Raw genomic sequence first — 20,313 nt, 5'->3', positions numbered from 1 at the left:
TCCTCTACTTTGAGATAGGTAAAGCCAAGATTCCCCAGAAAATAATTTTAATTACTGGATTAGTCTTCTATTGTGTGTAACAAATTGCCACAATTAGTGGCTTCAAACAGCACAGATTTATTATCTCACAGTTTCCATGGATCGGTAGTCTGGGCACAATGTATCCTCTGCTCAGGGTCTTACAAGGCTGAAAATCAAAGTGTTGGCCCTGGCTGAGGTATCATTGAGGCTCAGGGTGTTCCAAGCTCAAGTGGTTGTTGGCTGAATTCATTTCCTTCCAGCTGTAGAGTTCAGGACAGCTTGCTTTTTCAAGGCCACAAGGAAAGTCTCTGACCGCTAGACCGTCTTTTAAAGGACTCATCTTATTAGGTAGGCCCACCCAGGATTCTCCCCTTTCATTAATTTTATGCCAACCAATTAGGGACCTTAATTACATCTGCAAAATCATTTCACCTTTGCCATTAAAATAACATAATCATGGGAGTGATATTCCATTACCTTTGTCATATTCCATTAGTTAAAAACAAATCCCACCCATACTCAAGGAAAGAGAATTATACAAGGGCATCAGTCATTGGGGTCATTTCAGAATTCTGCCTGCCAATATTACACTATCACCTATTATTTAAAAGAATTTAAGTAGCTTATTTTGCTTGTTATTATACAGACAATATTAATGGAACTTGAAGTAGGAAAGAAAAATATAGTCACCCATAATTCTGCCAGCCACTGAGTCAAAATGTTTTCCTTTGGCTGTGTGCATGCATAATTTTTTAATTTACCTATAGAGCAGAGATACAATTTTCCATTGCTTTTCACTTAGCAAAGGCATTTGTCTTGTTGCTTACATAACCTTTGTATTTGCCTTTTTTAAGGGATGAAATTGCTTCAGGTGAATGAATATTACTGACTGTCTTAGGTTAATTGAGGTATAATTCACAAACAGTAAAAATCATTGTTCTCTGTATGTAGTTCTATGAGTTTTGATAAGCATGTGGATTTGTGTAACCACCATCACAATCAAGATATAAATACTACCTTGTGCCCTTTGGTAGTCAAGCTCCTGCGCATAGACTTGTGCGCCTGCGCGTTCTCTCTCTCTCTCTCTCTCTCTCTCTCTCTCTCTCTCTCTCTCCCTCTCCCTCTCCCTCTCCCTCTCCCTCTCCCTCTCCCTCTCCCTCTCCCTCTCCCTCTCCCTCTCCCCCTCCCCCCAGACCTTGATAATCACTGATCTACTTTATGTCTCTGTAGTTTTGCTTTTTCTAGAATGTCATTATAAATGGAATCATACACTTCATAGCCTTTTGGGGTTGGTTGCTTTCTTAGTATATGCATTTGAGACTGTGCAACAAAGGAATAGTATTCCTGTGACATAAGAAATACACATTTGGTCTTTGCCCTCTGTTCCTGCCACAGAGCTCCTAAAACCCTTGTAATTTCCTTTAAAGGAACATCTTTTGTTATTCATAACAAGCCTTTTTCAAGCTTACCTGAGCTTATGTGAATGAGGTGCCTGCCTCTTGGTGGGCCTCTAGATAGCTTGGGTGGGGGGGGCTGGTTGCCAGAGGAACCAACCATGTGATTGGAGGGTTGGAACTTTCAGCCCCCACCCCTGGACCTTCAAGGAGGGGAGAAGAGCTGGAGATTGAGTTCAGTCTCCAGTGGTCAAAGATTTCATCAATAATGCCTAGGTAATAGAACCTACATTAAAAACCCTTAAACGGGGGTTTGGAGAGCTTCAGAGTTGGTGAATGCGTCTACTTAACAGGGTGGCACACTCCAACTCTGGAGACAGAAGCTCCTGTCAGGACTCATCTGGACCTTGCCGTATGTGACTTTTCATCTGGCTGTTCATTTGTGTCCTTTATAATAAACTGACAATAGTAAATAGAGTGTTCTCTGGAGTTTTTGTTTATCTGGGAGCCTTTGGCCACCCCAGGTTGCCTATGTCGATAACATGGTTGGCAGTGTGGTGTCAGCTTGACCTGTGGAGACTAAGGTCAGCCCTACTTACGTTTCTGACCTTGGGTAAAAATGCTGGACACCAAGCCTCAGGTGAGCTTCCCTGGTTGCCAGTACTCCATGCGTCTTGTCATGTATTCTTGCTGTGAGAAATACTAAGTATGTCTGGGAGAAGACAATTAGAAGCTTGGTGTCTCCTGGACCCTGCCCTATTCCCGTCTTGGCTTCACTGAATTTAATCTATATCCTTTTGCTATAATAAACTGTGACCATTAGTAAAATTGTTCTTTTTAGTTTTGTGGGTCCTGCTAGTAAATCATTGAACCTGATGATTACTTTTCAGTAAATCATCTTACTGAAAGTGGCCTTGGGAACTCCTGATCTGCAGAGATTCATCCATATTGTTGCATGTGTCAATACTGACTTCTTTTTTATTGTTGAGTAGCGTGGCAAAGTTTGTTCATTCACCAGTTGAACTGATTGTTTCCAGCTTTTGGCAATTACAAATAAAACTGCTATAAATATCTGAGTACAGGTTTTTGCGTGCACATAGGTTTTTTTCCCTTGGGTAAATACCGAAAAGTGGGATTGCTGGGTTATATGAAAAATGTATGTTTAACTTTATTAGAAACTACCAAGCTGTGTTGCAAAGTGGCTGTACCATGTGTACTTGTCCTAGCAGCCACTGTATGAGCCTTCTAAATGCTCCTCATCCTCCTCAACATTTGGTATTGACAGTTTTATTTTTCTTTTAATTTCAGCCATCCTGATAAGTGTGTAATAGTATCTCACTGTAATTTTACTTTCCATGTCCCTAATAACTTATGATACTGAATATCTTTTCCTGTGTTTCTCTGACATTCGTGTGTCTTAATGAAATATCAGTTCAATTTTGCCCATTTAAAAAAATGGTTTTTTTATTATTTAGTTTTGAGAGTCTTTTAAATATCCTGCATACAAATCCTTTATCAGATATGTATTTTGCAAATATTTTCTCCCAGTCTACGATATTTGGAGAGGAGTTTTTAATTTCAGTGATGTTTAATTTTTAATTTCATGAATTTTATGGATTTTAAGAAATCTTTGTCTAATCCAGTGTCATGAAAATTTTTGATTTTCTTCTATAAGTCTTTAGTTTTATATTTTACATTTAGGTCTATGATCCATTTTGAGTTAATTTTAGTAGTATATGCTGTGAGATATGGGTCAAGGTTCACTTCTTGGGCTTATAGATGTCTAATCTACCAGCACCATTTGTTGAAGAGACTGTCCTTTCTCCATTGAATTGCATTTTTACCTTTGTCAAAAATCAATTGACCATATATGTATAAGTCTATTTCTGGACTCTCCACTTTGTTCTATTGGTCTACTACCTAGTTACTCTTTTGCTAATGTCATGCTGAGTTAATTAATGTAGCTTTATGGTATAGTCCTGAAGTAAGATAAGTATGTCTTCCATTTTTTTTCTTTTCAAAATTGTTTTGGCTGTTCCAGTTCCTTTGCCTTACCTTATTGATTTTAGGATCAACACATTGATGTCAACATAAAAAAAATTTGCTGGTATTTTGATTGAGATTACTTTGATTGAGATGAATTTGTAGACCAATTTGGGGAGAACTGAGTCTTCTAATGCATGCACATGGTATATTACTCTACTTAGTTACGTAGGTCTTCTCTTATTTATCAGGACTTTGTAGTTTACAGTGTAGAGATCTTGTACCTATTTTATTACATTTATACATATTTTAATATTTTCTGATGTAAGTGTAAATGGTACTATTTAAATTTCGAGTTCCAATTTTTGTTTCTAGTTTATAGATATATAATTGATTTATGCATATTGATCTTGATCCGGCAACCTTGCTAAACCTACTTATTCTATGAGCTTTTTTGAACATTTTTTGTGATTTGCTGATTAATCTTTCCATTTGCAAATAGACGCAGGTTTATTTCTTCCTTTTTGATCTGTATGCCTTTTACTTTTTCTTATTGCACTTCCTAGGATTTTGAATGTGTTATTGAGTAGGAGTAGTGATAACTGATGTCCTTTCCTTGTTCTAAATCTTTGGGGGGAAGCATTGTCTTTTATTATTAAATATGATGTTAGCAGTAACTTTTTAGTAGATGCACTTTATCAGGTTATAGAAGTGCCCATCTATTGCTGACGTACTGAGAATTTTATTGTGAATAGGGATTGGATTTTTTTTCAAATTCCTTTTTGCATTTGTTGATGCCATCACATTTTTCTTTAGTCTGTTGATCTGGTGAATTATACTGAGCTTTCAATGTTGAATCAATATGCTTTCCTAGGATAAACCCCTGTTGGTATATTATGCTTTTTATAAGTTATAGCATTTGATTTGCTAATATTTTGTTGAGGACATTTGTATCTATGAGAGATAATGATCTATAATTTTCTTTTCTTGTAATTTCTTTGTCTGATTTTTGTATCAGGTAATGCTGGACTCATAAAATAAGCTGGAAACTGTTCCCTCTTCTTTGTGTAGATTTTTTTCCTCACCATTTTTTTCCTGTTTAGTTTGAGTTTGGGTAATTTCTGTTGACCGATCTATAGGATTATTGATTGTTTCCTCAGCTGTGTCAAGTGTGTGATGAGTTTCTCAAAGGCTTTTTTAATTTTATTATTGCATATCTCATACTTAGCATTTCAGATTGACTCTTTTAGCATTTCTCTTCAACCCTTGTAGTTTCTATCACTGGTGTTTGCCATCTGATCATGCATATTGTTTACCTGTTCCTTCCATTTGAGCCTTTATCATTGTTTATAATTATTTTTATTTTCTTGGCAGATAATTCCAACATTAGAGTTATCTCTTAAGTCTGCTTCTGTTGATTATTTTGTCTCCTGATAGCAGTGATTTTTTTTTTTGTTGTTGTTGTTCTTGATATTTTGTGTGGCTTATAATATTTTTTGGGGGGGCGGAGGATTTACCAAATTACTTTATTTGGAGGAACGGTAAAAATGCAGGACTTAAATGTTTTCATACAATTTTGTAGAAAAAATAATATTAGTTCCAACATGCATGCATTGCCGTGTTGACCAGGGAATTCACCCCCATTGCTAGACTTATAACTTTTGATTGAATGCCAGCCATCTTTTGCAGAATAGTAGAGATTGAAATATATAGTATTTATGCGAAGAAATAGGTACGATTCTTGTTTTGCTAAATTGTTAGTATGTGGAGTTGAATCTGTTTTGCTGGAGTTGATAAGAGTTTATGTCTTTTTGTTGCTCTGGTTATCTTCATTGCATCATCAACTTTAAATACTTTTATCATCACCTCCTGCTTAAGGCGGGGGTTGATTTACTGGAAAGTTTAAACTCAGTGTTTTTACTCCACCTATATCTTTATGCCTTACTTACATGTAAGTACTGAAGAGAGACACTCTTTGTGCTCTTTTGTTCCTTCTCTATTAGTAGAGTGCTGTTGTGCTTATTCCTGGGAGATGGTCTTATCTTTTGTCCTAGACCAACTTTACTCTTAGGCAAGCTCTGTTTCTCCTCTGCGTAGTAGTAGTAGACCTCTATTGTCTGGGGCCAGGATGATTTCCTGTCCCTCCTTCAGGGTTAGATATCATCTAAGTTTGAAGGAATTATAAAAAATTGAATTATAAAACTGCTAGAAGAAAATACAGAGGAATACCTATATATTTTCTAAGCATGACTTAAGGTCAATGCATAAAGATATTAGCATACTGACATATAAAAATTTAAAACTTGTGAATATCAAAACAAATTACAAGTGGGGAAAGAAGCTTCCATGTGAATATAGATATAAAAGCACATGAAACGATTACAAAATAATTTTGTAATTAGAATAGTTGAAAAATGGAATTTTGGGTATTGTAAATAAAGATATATAAAGGTAAAGGTTTCAAATACAAATGTTATTTGTAATGCATAACATATCAAAAATTCCTCCATTTGAAGTTAGTTCTGATGGGTTATTTTAACATGCTAGTTTTAAGAGCAAATTTGGAGAGAAGAAAGTAGCCATTCTACAATGGTGTTTAATTTGGAAGTCCTTTGGTCTGTATTATTAGTGTGTACGCATATGTATTAATGACTGATATGTATATCTTCTGTGAGACCTTTGACATAGAACCTTTCTGGCTAAAAACATTTGTTTTCCTAAACAAGATTACTTTTGTCGATATCTTAACCTTTTTCAGGTTTGAACCTACCACGTTGCAGGAGGGTATATTTTGCTACTTGCTGAAGTATTCAGAAGCCTTAGAAGCAAACTTTTAGGAACTTGAAAGATTATATGAGCCTCTACATTTTATATATTATTCCTGGAGAAGCAAAGTAGTTTGCTCAAAGTATGCAGCAGTTAGTGGTAGAAAGTAACCTAGATTTCCTGGATCCTGCTCTTTCATTAGGCTATATTATGTGACTGCTAATTTCTAGTTTGCTACATTTGGAATATATATCTTAAAACATCCAGTAGTAAATAGTTCTATGTAATGGGGATTGACCAGTTTTAACTTAAGTGTTTGCATATTTTGTGAAAAGTTGGTTAGCCTGAGTATTTCTCTTGACCATTTAATCTTAGATAATACCAAAATATGCCCTGGAGTAGCAGAATATTTTGGGGATATTGATTTGAAATTTAAGTTTGTAGTTAATGTCTATTTTTGAGGTCTGGTTTTCATGAGTCAACTGTGATTTTTAAAGGAAAAGTACTGAGCTTCTGTGAACACGGGACTTGGAATTGGAAGTGTATTTTATACACTATCTTTATTGAATAAATAAATTATCTGAGTAGCGAAGCATATGTGGAGCAAGAAGACAATGCTTTCCTTTATGTGGCATAATTTATTTTTATTACATATTTGTTTTGAAGTATGTTATAAATCTCATTATATATAATCATGTGGCTTTTTCTAGAATGTGCCAAAGAAAAGAATGACTAAAGATTCCCCATATTTCACTGCTAGGTCTTGTTTTGGTTTGGTTTTGTTTCTTTGAAGCCAGAGGCCACTAATTTGAGAAATTTGCCTCAGAAACAGTGTTCTTCATCTTAAAGTTCCTTCACTGTGTAGACTCTATCTTCATCTGTAGGGAAGAACATCAATGGAGTATAGTTAGCCTGCTGAGATTTTTAGTAAGTATGTCTTTCTTTTTTAAGCTTAGATTTTGCTTTGACATTCCCTCATATTAATAGTTTTAAAAATCAAGTATAGAAGCTCTTTTCCTTAATTAACTTTCATGGATATGAACAGAGCCTTTATTTCGGACATATAGCTCTGCTGCTACTAATGTGGCAGTAACGAAAGCTTGTGAGACTAACAGGAACATAATCCTTTAGGAATCTAACTTGTCTGTTAAGTAAAGGAACTAATGTAACGGTTAAAGATGCACAGTGCAAACTGCCATCTAGCATATTTTAATGGTAGTTAATAGTTGAGGCATTTATGAGAGAGGTTATGAATAAACAAAAAGTGCCATGGGACACCCTACCATGTTTCCCTGAAAATAAGACCTAGCTGGACAATCAGCTCTAATGCGTCTTTTGAAGCAAAAATTAATATAAGACCTGATCTTGTTTCACTATAAGACCGGGTATAATATAATATATAATATAATATAATGTAATGTAATGTAATACCAGGTCTTCTATTAATTTTTATTCTTCTATTAATTTTTTGCTCCAAAAGATGCATTAGAGCTGATTGTCTGGCTAGGTCTTATTTTCGGTGAAACGGTAGGAAAACCGTTGCTGAATGCTCAATGGCAACTTTACATTCTTTTAATTCTTGTAGCTCCTCATTCAACAGATTAGGAAATTTCCAATATTATGTGTGTTCTTCTAATATTTTAACTTCTTTATCATTAAAAATCAGATTTATAGTCTCATTTTTAATAGGAAATGTTGAAAAGAAATGGTAGGGTCCTGTGCAGCCAGAATTTAAATTTTGGAAACGGGGTAACAAATGTGAAGAGCTTAAAAGGCTCTCCAATTGAAAAGCCTAGTAGAAATTGCTTCTTTTCTCAGTCCTTCCTTTTTTTCTTTCCTTCTTTCTCTTGCTCATTCCACATGGCATCAAGAAGACAGTCAGAAAGTTATGTTTGTATGTTGCTTCCATCAAAGACATTGTTTGAAACTGTTCTCTTCAGAATACTAAAAATAGACTGGTGTTTTGGATATATACTTGTAGGATCATTTTTGGTTTTGCATTAAATTGGTAGTTTGGTAATGAAATGAATGTTTTTCTTGTGAATTGTAACTTTTTGTCTCTACATGTTCTTTTAGAAAATATTCCCAGGAACAACCTTGCTTTTCCGGTGAAGCTCAAGTTTTATGAAGGCTTTTACATTGTACCTTCCTGATAAAATGAGATAATGTACGTATGTAAGACATTATTTTAAAGGCGATAAATAACCCTGTAGGAAGGACATGAACTCTTATTTAGGACTCTTGAGTTAGAGATTCTAAGTTCCTTTAGTTGGGTTGGAATTAGAAAAAGGTACATTTTGCTATATTCCTTCATTAATTAATTCAATAACATTATCTGCTCTGCACAAAGCTTAGTAGATGGGAGTATAGTTATGAAAAAGATAGTTTATTTTTGCCTTTATGGATGTTACATTTTATCAAGGGAGACATATAAAACAATCAATTACATAATAAATGGTATAAATACCATTCAGAATGGCATTTAGAATGGTGACAATGGATAGAATGGTGACAAGACAAGGGATGTTTTGCAAATCCATAATTGGGGATTTGACGTAGTCTGGGATTCAGAGATGGCTTCCTTGAGGAAGTGACATTCGAGTTACTGTATCATAAATATGATTGAGGAGTTCAGTTTAAATAAGTGCTTAGGAAAATATCTAAATAAAAATTATTTAGGATTTAATAATAAACATGGTAACAAATTTATTTCCATACTATTTTTGGTCTTCCACTTGCATAATTCATTTGAAATTTTTGGCTTCCTTCATTTTAATAACAGTTTCCACAGTTCATAAATGTACCTCTTATATATACTCTAAGACCTCATAACCCAATCCAGTCTTTACATTTGACAATTAATAAAGGCCTCCAAGTTATAATAGATTTGAAAATTATTTCTTAAAATCCACTAAACTTGTGTGTTCTTCTATCAATACTTCCTTAAATAAACAAACCAAGGCATTTCTATCTCTATCTTTCCCCATAGATTTTGAGCTTCTCAAGGACAGAGGTCGTATATCCAGAACTTTGCAGGATGTGAAACAAATCAATTATGAATAATGTGTGTTAGTAAGGAGGAAGCAACTACGTGACTGACCTTCATATTTCTTATTATTGACTTTTTAGCCTAATGCAGGAGACTTTGAAATCATAAGGCCTGGTTTTGAATTCCAGTTCTTTAATGTATATTCTTAGCAAGTAAACTTCTCTAAAACTCATTTTCTTTATCTTTAAAATAAAGTGAGATTAGATGTGTGAAGCAGTTAGCATAGTGTCTGACATATAGTAAGTGTTCTTAAGTGGTGGCTAGTATTATAATATTCATACCCTAAATTTTTTTTGTCTATTTGAGTTTTATCTGTGATTTTTAAAATAAGATACCCATGGTGACCCAAAATACTGGTATGTATGAGAGTGGATAATTGGCCCTTTCTGTAATTACACCAGGTCAAAAAGTGAAAATTTTATAACTAGTAACTATTTGCTTATTAAAACTAAACTTCATGAACTACTAATTATCGATAATTAAGTGGATAATTATGGCCCTTATTGCAATGAATATATTTTTCCTTTATAAGTTAGCTTTTTTTTTTTTTTAACGAACCAAATAGTTTTCATGATAAATTTTTGTGGATATAAAAAAAAAATCTCCCAAGGTATCTTTTATATAGATTATAAGATATTTGCTTGAATTGATATGTCTGTGGGGGGGTATATTTAATGTACACATTTACATGTAGGGATTGAGAGAGTAGAAGATCTAGTCTATATTTCTAATTTTTCAGCTTCTATAAGTAAACATAGTCATTTTAAAACTTCTCGTCATTTTCTTTCAATAGTGAAAAATACTATACTTCTTTACATTGACTAATATTGTCATTTTCTGAGGATCTTAATGACAATAAAGGGTGTAAAGGAACTGATTGAACAAACAAATATCCTAATGTTTCAAATGTGATTTATTTTAATTCCATATATAATTTATTTTAATTCCATGTTATTTAGTTATGATTTGCTGGCAAGAATAAAATAATATAAATACCCCCAAAACAAAGCAAAAAATGCCAGCAAACAAAAATCTTTTTAAGGTCTTTTTATCTTACATGTTAAAAAATGCATTTCAAGTTTCCCTAATAGCAAGGTATCCACAAATTAGTAAACTTTTTTCTTATATACACTAGGGACTGGCTGTCATCAAGGGATTCTATAAAATACTATTTGGAATATAGTACTAAGTATATAAGACATTTGATTGAAAATGTTATGAGAATATATGGCCTTCTGAAAACTTTGTTTCTGCACTAGAAATATTTTGATTGATTTGGTGGATTTTCATGCTTTCCAGAACATTTAAAAGGACAGCTTTCAATATGTAGTGAGGGTTCCTAGGGGGGTCCATTTAGAGGAGTTTGCCTACAAAATTGAACTGGCAATTTTATGTAAGGCAACCTGACAACCTATACTCGAAAAATATAATTTACTGAATGGGATTTATGTAATAATAGTGTTATTTGCATCTGTTTTCTCAAACTACTTTATATTTACCCTCTTGCTCCTAGAATATCACTAAGATTAGGAAGCAGGCATTTCCATTGTAACAGTTGTGTCATGCGTAAGATCACAAAGCAAATCATTAATAATTCGGTATCTGAATTCAGATCTTACTCTGTCTTTTCTCTTCCCATATGTTAGGTTGTTTCCACCAGGTTATTTTACTGGCTTCTTAATCCAAGTTGAGATTTTAGAAATGTAAGTCTGTAGTTCTCAAGATGATTTGCTAAGTATAATATTATGCAGTAGGTAGTAAAAGTGGGCCTGGAAATAAAATTGGACGCCTAAAATTAAATTTTTCTCTCAACTTGCCAGTATGCATTGTGGAAACAGGCTTCCACTGTTGATATATTAAAATTGTGTATTTGGTCTTTAGATTAGCAAAATAGGCCATAATGATTAAAAATCTACCTTCCTTGAATTTTGGTTTTTTACCTATTAGCAGTGGCCATGTTTTTTCCACTTCTAACGGCTCAGCTTGGATTTTCTAAGAAAGCAGATAAAACACTTATGTTTATTTTGAACATTCAGATTACTCATGTAAATTCCTTTAAAAAGGTAACTTCTCTTTTTTTGGAGTAGAGGTTTAGGAATGCCTCTAAGAAACCAAAATTTAGAGTAAGTTTTCATTGGGCTAGATTTTTGTAGTTGACTATAATCATTAGTGGCCCTGGAAAACTCAAATTTTAAAAACTACCTTTTAAAAACATAAAATATAACTGAAATCGAAGTCTATGAGGTTTGATTTATAAGGATTCCAGGGTTGGACCAAAGGAGTAATTGTTCCAAGTTTGAGATTTGTCTGTGTATGGGTTACAAAGTCCTGTTGTGATTGGACGGGAAGTAAACATAATTTGTTTTTCTGATCTGTGATTGGCTAAATCCTTTTCTCTCCACGGTATTTTCTAATAACTGAATCCAGAGCCGTTCCCTGTTTTTATTATCTGACCAGTGAGTTTGAGGTATGTACTAGTACTGTATCAAAAGTACTCAACCGGGCGTTTGTGAATTTTAAGGATATTGACAAGTGTTTGGCGTCCTTACAACTAACAGTAGCGAGGTGTAAAGCTCAAACACATAACTAGTATCTCCGCAAACGGGAAGAATGAAAGGATGGCAGTGTTTTCTTCGTTTTCATTTAAAATCGTGGACTGTTTTTCTGCAGTAACTGAGTTCCGTGAACTGTTTTCAGTTAAAAGTGTTGCTCTGCTTTGCTGCTGGGACTACAGAACTGTTAATTCAGGCAAAATTCCGCTAACTCATACGGCGGGGGTCTTGTGTTCTAAAAACCATCGTTCTGGAGATGCGGCCTTTAACGTGGAGTTTATTTTGTCACCCAGAATGGAAACCAGCATACTTCACTTTGGCCTCACCCCCACTTCTGAAGGAGCGACGAGTAGAAAGGTGGACTTCAAACGCTCTTAATAGTGTTCCTGAAAGAGAGCATTTTCTTCTCCCGCCCCTCTCTACTTCGTAGCCCGGCTGGTCCCGCAGCGACCGCCTAAGCGTCGGGCACTACTTTCCGTCTGCGGTGGTTCCTGGGACCCTCTTTCGCGGCGCCCTCACCCCGCCCGCGCCGGCGGAAGGAGACGCGCTGCGCGCTCGCAGGTCGCTAGTGGATGGGGAGGCGGAGCAGTACTGGCCACGGCGCGGTGGCGGCGGCCGCCGGGGCTGCCTCGGGGCCTCCGACCACAGTGTGGAGAGTTGTCAGTTTGGTTTTTTTATGTGTGGAGCTGCAGCGAGAGGCTGCGAGTCAGGGAGTCCAGGGAGTGTTGAGTAGTACTGCGAGAGACCGAGGTCGCTGTGCCCTTCTGGGCAGAGCGTCGGGTGCGCCCCGAGTCCGCGCTTGTTCGCTCGCGGGGCTGCGGCTGCCCTCTGGTTCGCTCTCTTTAGCATGGGCGGCCGGTAGGCGCGGGGTTTCGTTGGTTCCCTCGCAGTGGATAAGGCAGCGTCCGCTTCGCTAGTGTCGACTATGGCGGTGGAGACGCGGCCGGAGCTGGTGGGGAAGCGGTTCCTGTGCGTGGCGGTCGGCGAAGAGGCGCGGCCGGAGCGCGGGCAGAGCGGTCGCAGCTGGCGGGGCTGGCGAGCGGGGGTCATCCGAGCTGTGTCACATAGGGACAGCCGCAGTCCGGACCTGGCGGTAAGAGCGGCGCCCCTCCGCGCCCAGTCCGCGCCCGCTTCCCCGCTCTCATACCCGCACCTTGAAGGCTTACCTCTGACATCTTAGCCGCGTCCGGCCGAGCGGCGGTCACGCCCCTCTTACTACCTCGCGGCTTTGCCCACGTCTGACGGGGTCGCCTCCTTCCCGAGAGTAGCTTCCCCGACGGGAACGGTCACCGACTAGGACTCCCCGGCGTACGCCCAGGCCCTGGCCTCGGATCCTCGGCCGCTGTCTTGGAGGGGGTCGGCTGTAGCTTCCCCTGCGGCTCCCGGGCGGCCGCAGACACCTTTCCAAAAGGCGGGGCTGCGAGACCGGCGCCGCGCGGGCAGGTGTGTGTAGTGCTGGGTGGGCATGGCGGGCGGGGCGGACTCCCGGGGCCGTGGCGGGCCAGCTTCACCAGCATCTCTTTCTCGCAAAAGTCTTACTGGTGCAGAGATTGGAGACTTGAAACTTACTGTAAGGTTGCTGACGGGCAGAGAGAAACGGAAAGAAACAGATCTCTGGTTTTCCAGTCAGTACTAGGATTATTGTGTGCTTTCCTGGCAGAGGCCGTGGCATTGGTGCTCTGATTCAACTTCTTTCTACAAGCAGATGTTTGGATTCCCAACTGGAAACGATGAAAATGAAAATTTTGGGTTTCGAAGACTATAGAAATTAACCTCTCCTTTTTTCCTTTCCTCCCTCCCTCCCCCCTTCCTTCTTTCCTATGTGTCTTTGTACCTTTCTTTTGTTTGTTTTTTCCATAGTGTTGGGGTTTTTTTGTTAGACGTGAATAATGCTTTTAGAACCATCGTTCCTTTTTTTTTTTTTACTATTTTGAATGAAGCAGAAAGTATTGTATATTAAAATGTTAAATGGCCTGCTGAACCTTTATCTTTTTCTTTGCTTTCCTTTGCCTTACGCATGACACTGCCAGTATTTTCTTTCAGTAATGTAGGAACGTGTACGATTTCCAGAAGGGATATGCTCTGTCAGTGTTCCAAGCCATTTTCACTGGGTGACAGGTTGGAGATAAGGGGGCAGAGTAGAGAGAGGCAAGACATTGACTAAGCTTCGAAAGGTCAGTTTATCAATACGTAATCCATGAAATTTATTGGTAGTGCCCTGGGACTTTTAATTTTCACTGAAAATTTCAAACTTGGGAATATTTTTTTCCTTGTATATATATATATATATATATATATATATATATATATATATACACACATGCATATGTATATATATACATATACACATGTATATATATATATATACATATATATATATGGATTTACAATTCCAAGTTCACTTTAATATCTATCTGTACATGTACATAACCTATTTTTGTTGTTGGAATTTCTGTGTGTTTTTTTTGCATGACTATATACAAGTATATTAATAATAGGGTGTCACACGGCATGTGTTAGTGCTGACTTGATAATGTAAAATAGAAAACAGACTAGAAGAATTTTTAAAATTTTTATTGGTTATTCTCATTGAAAAGAAGAAAAAATACTACTTAAAAAGAATTTTGATCTTAATTGTTCTACAATTGTGGCAATTCAGTAACTTTTTGTATGTTTGTGTAAAAAGCATGTGCTGAATTTATTTCTCCTTTTACTCTGATATGAAATTGTCCTGGCTTTTATGTAGAAGCTAGTTGGAGTATAATTAAGCATTTTAATAATATTCAAGGCAAACATGAAGTGATATTTTGTTTTTCTACAGCATTTTGTTTTAGTAGATTCATGAAAATTAGAAAATATAGTTTTAAATTATGAATATTATTGGTGACATTTGAGTTATCAAAGTTAAATACATTCAAAACTTTCTTACATGGAAATTTAAATGATATAAAGAGAGGTTTACATATATCATGTTTGTAAAAGGCAAGATATTAAGCTGGATATTTAAAAATGAAAAGTATATGTGGATGGTAGGGATTGACTGGAAAGAACATGAAGAAGTTTTCTCAAGTGATGGAAATGTTTTATATTTTGATGGTTGGTTACAGGGATGTGTATACATATGTCAAAACTTATTAAATTGTACATTTAGTAACTGTGCATTCACTACATGCAAATATTACCTCAAAAAAAGAAAAAAATGTGTTTTGAACTATAATTATGTGAACCTTTGAGTTTTTCTTTATCTAACAGTCTTTATTTTAAAAAAATTGTTAGTATAATCTGAGTTTTTTCAGCCTAGAACGTACAGTGTTAGAGTTAACTCCCAGACGCTTACATTCACATTTTTTTATTCGTGTTTCCTAAATTAATGAAACTTAGAACAGTTTAGCATTAGCAAATTTATTAGAAATCTTGGCTATATGTACTTATGGCACGTGTTTGGAAGGGTCACTATCAAAACTTGAAAGTAGTTTAGGGAATATTTTATCTCAGAAGTTAATTATTCTTTTATTTGGTCTTATGTATGAGGAATTCCCATGTGCATTAATTTCTTATCACTGCTGTTAACTAACACAACCATTTTTTAAAAAATACAAATTGATTATTTCCCAGTTCTGGAGATGACAAGTCTAACATGGGTTTCAGTGGGCTATGTTCTTTTCTGGAATCTCCAGGGGAGATCCATTTGTTTTTTTCTTCCTTTTCTAGCTTTTAGAAGCAGTTCACATTTATTGGCTCATGACCCTCTTTTTCTTTAAAAGCCAACAGTGTTGTATTTCTGACCATTCTTCTCTGGTCACTTCTCCCTCTGTCTGACTCCCCTGCTTCCCCTTCCACTTTTAAATGCCCTTGTGATCTTAATGGGCCCACCCAGATAATCCAGAATACTCTCCCCATCTGCTAATTAACAACCTTAATTCCATCTGAACCTTAATTCCCCTTTGCCATGTAATGTAACGTAGTTACAGGTTTCATGTATTAGGACATAAGTGTCTTTGGGGTGACATTATTCTGTCCACCAAACCATGGTAGCAAAAATATTCCTTTACAGTACGATCATATATGATTTGATAAAAATAAATTATGGCTAAAATTGTAGTTTTTCATGCCTGAAGTTTTAGTGATATCACTCTCCGATCTCTTAAGTAAATGAAATTAATGTAGAACTTTTCCTAAATTATGCTTTGATAATTTCACCTACGTTTGTTGGTGACTTAATAAAATGGCTCAGAATCCCTTTTATTCAGGAGGACCAAGTTGTTGAAGAAGTTGAAATATATAAAGTGTATTGTGAGCCTTTATCATGTTGGATTTTTTTTAGCCCCATCATTTAGGAAGGTTTTTGCCCTGGGATACATGTTGAACATTATCACTGCCTTACTTCTTGAGGAACTTTTCTGGAAGTATCGTGGAAGGAAAGCTGGCAGTTGAGAAGTACTGTTGCCTAATATTGAATAATATTGTCATACTTATTAAAGAGCAAAAATTGATTTACGCTTTGTTTTACTTACATTTCATAATCTATCAGCCATTTATTTACTTGTTTATTATCCATCCAGTCATTCATCTAACCACCTTCCCTTGATGCTTAGGGTGATTGCAGCATTGTTTCAAGTTTACCTTGTCTGAAATGTGAGTATTTAAAAAAATGTATCAGGTTTTTTTAATACCCAAAAGGAACAAATTATTTTTGTTTTTCATAGACCAAACACATATATTTGCTTATACTGGGGGTCGGGGGTGCCAAAAAAATGCATACACATTTTAAGAGATGTTATCTGTGCTCAAGCAGTATTTCCCGTAATCAGAAGTGTCTGGACGCTGATGGTAACCACTTTGAGTACTTCTTATAATTGCAGAAGTCAAACGTGACTTGTAGTCATCATTTGTTATTGGTATATATTGAGTATTACAAGTTTAATATAATTTTTTCCTTTCTTAAAATGTGTATCTTTTTTTGCACCCTCTGTATTTTCGGGAATTTTCTTATGGTAATTTAATGAGGAGTAGCTAACCTTGGAATGTAGATCTTAAACTGTTCTAAACTGTGTAACTGAAAATAAGTTATTTTGCACATCTTGTGTGTCTTAAATGCAAATAATATATTCCTGTTTAGGAAATTTAAAGTGATTTATGGTTGATCTGTTTATAAGGAAGTCCTGTGTTTATAGGTTTAATGTATTTTTAGTTCTATACATTTCTGCTCAGCTGTCTCTTCGTTTAAGTATCATATTGAGTTGGTAACTTTTGACTTTCTTATAAGTTTTGTTAGTGTAATTTTTTTATGTAAGTCTGAAATTTATAACATGGTTTTGCAGTATTGATAATGCTAATTTCCAGTTTATTCACAAAATATTGAATGAGTGAATGATTTTTATTTTATTGTTTAGTATGATCTGGATAAGTTGAACCATGGGGAAAATTGGTTTAGTTGCTAGGTAGGAAGACTTTTATTTCTTACTGAAAAGACATAGACTGATTTTGCCCTCTGTTGAATTTGTTGTTAGTAGTCCTAAAGATTTAGGTGCAAGGAAAAGGTGTATGTAAATTGTAGCTATGGCACATAATTTGTGTAGTTATGACCATTACCTGATTATAAAAGGAGGTATTCACTCAGTAGATGGTGTGAATTGTATGTTTCTGTGTAAAATTAAAGAACGGATGTACCTTTTCCCCTTTGACCTGTTATATATACATTCTGGCACATATTTTGATTCCATTAATTTAAAACAGAATTTTTTCATTCATCAGGGTAATTGGACTAATGACATTTTACCATGAGAATTCTGTTCTTACCTTCATATAGGGATGTCATCATATTTAAAAGTGAAAATATCCAGATACTTCAATGTAATTGAAAGAATATGGGCTATTTTCCTATGTTTATAGATTTAATATATTTTTGACAATTCCAAGTTACATACAAAGAAAACGTATTCAATACTCAAACTCATACTCATTTTCTTTCCTCCTTACGTAGTTAGTACGCTACCTAGCATTTACATAGCTGTTTAGTAAATATTCATTGAATGGTAAATAAATGAGTGAATATCATAAATTTCCTGAATACTGTAATCCATACTAACCATCTCAAGTTATCTATTACTAATTACTCGTAATTTTAAATCTTTTTTTGTTTTGTGGCATTGTGTACCTTGGTGGTTACTTCCCCAATATCCATTATCTGTGATATGGTTTGACGAAAGCGTGGACCATGTATTTGTAGGCCAATCAGGGAAGTGAACGCTTCTGGCTACATTGATGAGTGCATGCTCTAAATAGGTCCAGTCAGAATGAAGCCAAGGATAGTATTGCCAGGGTATGAGTGTGGAATTGCCACAGCAATTTTTCTGCTTTTAAGGTAAACCAATTTGAAGACAAAACTGACATACAGAGGCTTGTAGAATTGAAGTCAACAGAAAGAATGTGGCTGATCAAATTGTTTTCTGAAGCCTAAGTACCACTATTGAATTTTCACTTACAGGATTTTTCATTATGGAAGAATTAAGTATTTATGTCTTGTTTTTGTTGGTTTTTCTTTTCTTTGGAACCAAAAGCGTGTTAGCTGATACACATGGTAATATTTCATTACATTTTTTTTGAAAGAGTATGAAAGATAGGCATTTTCTTGACACACTCGGCCTTTGTTATTTGATGTTAAGACATTACACTTTTGTTAAGCCAATTTTGAATAACTTCAGTGACAATTTTCAAGAAGGACGATATGTTCTGCTTTATTGTGTGCAGGTGTATCCCAAAGCTTTGAACAATTATTTTAATGTATATAAAACAAAGTCTAACTTTCTAAATCATTTAAAATTAATAAATTTGATTTTGTATGTCAGGAAGTATGTTTATAAACCCCTGATAGTTAAGAAGAAATTTCAGGAAAGAGTTATTCAGAAATTAACAAGAAATGGCAACCTTTACTTTTTAGGTCGTATACCATAAATGTTGTATGTTTCTACTCCGTCATTGTTGACCAGATAAATAATATTGGTACACTATTCCTTATCTGTGATTTTTTTAATGATTCATCCAGAAAATCTGACTGACTGAACTTTTTTTTTCCAGTAGAAGCTAATATGAACTGAGTATTTTGTAATAGAAATATTAATGTGCTTAATTTTAGGGTGCTGGCTGTAAACTTGTAAACACAGCTTTACATACAGTATATGCACTTTTACATACGGTATATCCACTGTACTACCATACTCAGCTACCATAATATATGCTCTGTTTAACTTTATAAAATCCAACAAGTTTTGAAATACAAAACACATCTGGTTGGAAGGGTTTGGGATTGAAAGATTGTTTTTTTGTTTGTTTTTGTTAACTAAAGTTTATTGTGGTGGCAATTGTTAGTCAAGTTACATAGGTTTCGGGTGTACAATTCTGTATTACATCATCTGTATATCACAGTGTGTGTCACCACCGAGAGTCAGTTCTCCTTCCATCACCATATGTATGGTCCCTTTTACCCTCATCTGTCACCCCCGACCCTTTGGTAACCACTGACCATTGTCTGTGTCTATGTTATTTAAAAACTAATACTGATGGTAGTTTTTAAAACTAATACTAATTAGTATTTAAAAACTAATACTGATGGTGTTTAATGGTAGTGATTTAGTGTCACAAATATTGCTAATTTCATTTGTTTCAGGATTTGACAGTGATTATATTTCTGCCTCATGTTCAGATAAACAATTTTTTCAATGTAAATTTTTAACACTTGTGTTTTATTTGATATAAAATTTTTAATTTGATAAATTTTAAGATTACACAATGTACCTTTGTTTTAAGATTGTTGCTTACTAAATACCGAAATGGTTAAAAATGCCAAAACGTTCCCAGAAATTGTCTAATTAGATGGAATCTTTTCATGTATGATTTATATTTTATATGTGAGCAATTTTGTAAAATTAGTCTAGTAAATCCATTGATGAAAATATTAATTTATTTTCATTTTATAATGTAGAACCTATTGATTTAATTATAAAATACATTGTAAATTAGTAGGAAACAGCTTATTATCCATTTATTATTTGGTTAGACATGGTACTAAAATTCTAAAGTTATAACATGGTTTAGGCCAGTTTCCTGGACTCAACCAGTTGGAACTATGAGTCATATAGGAATTCTGTTATTGACTTTGAGCATGGTAGATGAGTGCTTAAACCTGTAAGTTTAAACCTATATTTAATAAAAAGTATAAATGTAAAGAAACCTGCTTTTGGGGTTAATTGGCTAGTAGACTTCTTTGGAATTAATAAAAATTTTGGATTACATATTTTTAATACATTGCAAATTTCAGGTATAGTGTTTCATCTATATTTGTTCAAACCAGCCTAACATAACTGATTTTAGTAGTGAGTCTTTTGAAATTAGTTTGAGTAAATAAGAATTGTGTATAAGTATGTATAGAGATATATAACTGCTCGCTTAAAAAAACCTTAAGTTTCACTGAAACATTTCTCAAAAATACTTTTAACATTTCACTTGATTTATAGTGTGGACCTCAGTTTTCTCATTTATCAAAACAGTG

The 20,313-nt window shown here is 35.2% G+C and overlaps 1 protein-coding gene across 9 annotated transcripts in view; it reads left to right on the top strand.

Annotated features, from left to right (window-relative positions):
- JMJD1C (jumonji domain containing 1C) overlaps positions 1 to 20,313 on the top strand; it is a 267,004-nt gene that overhangs the window by 27,094 nt on the left and 219,597 nt on the right. The window contains exon 1 of one of the 9 annotated variants that reach the window (XM_081074654.1): positions 12,333 to 12,858. The exons of 6 other annotated variants lie outside the window; for them this stretch is intronic. In XM_081074654.1, the coding sequence (XP_080930780.1) occupies positions 12,691 to 12,858 (168 nt within the window). In that variant the 5' untranslated portion in view covers positions 12,333 to 12,690. Of the gene's footprint in view, positions 1 to 12,332; positions 12,859 to 20,313 lie in introns of those variants that run through there. 2 more of the 9 variants (XM_081074657.1, XM_081074655.1) reach the window with 2 other exon arrangements.

The sequence above is a fragment of the Rhinolophus hipposideros genome (assembly GCF_964194185.1).
Source record: "Rhinolophus hipposideros genome assembly, chromosome: 15".
NCBI classification, from domain to species: Eukaryota; Metazoa; Chordata; class Mammalia; order Chiroptera; family Rhinolophidae; genus Rhinolophus; species Rhinolophus hipposideros.
Note: the sequence above shows the minus strand (reverse complement) of the source record. Positions and strands in the feature narration are given on the sequence as shown.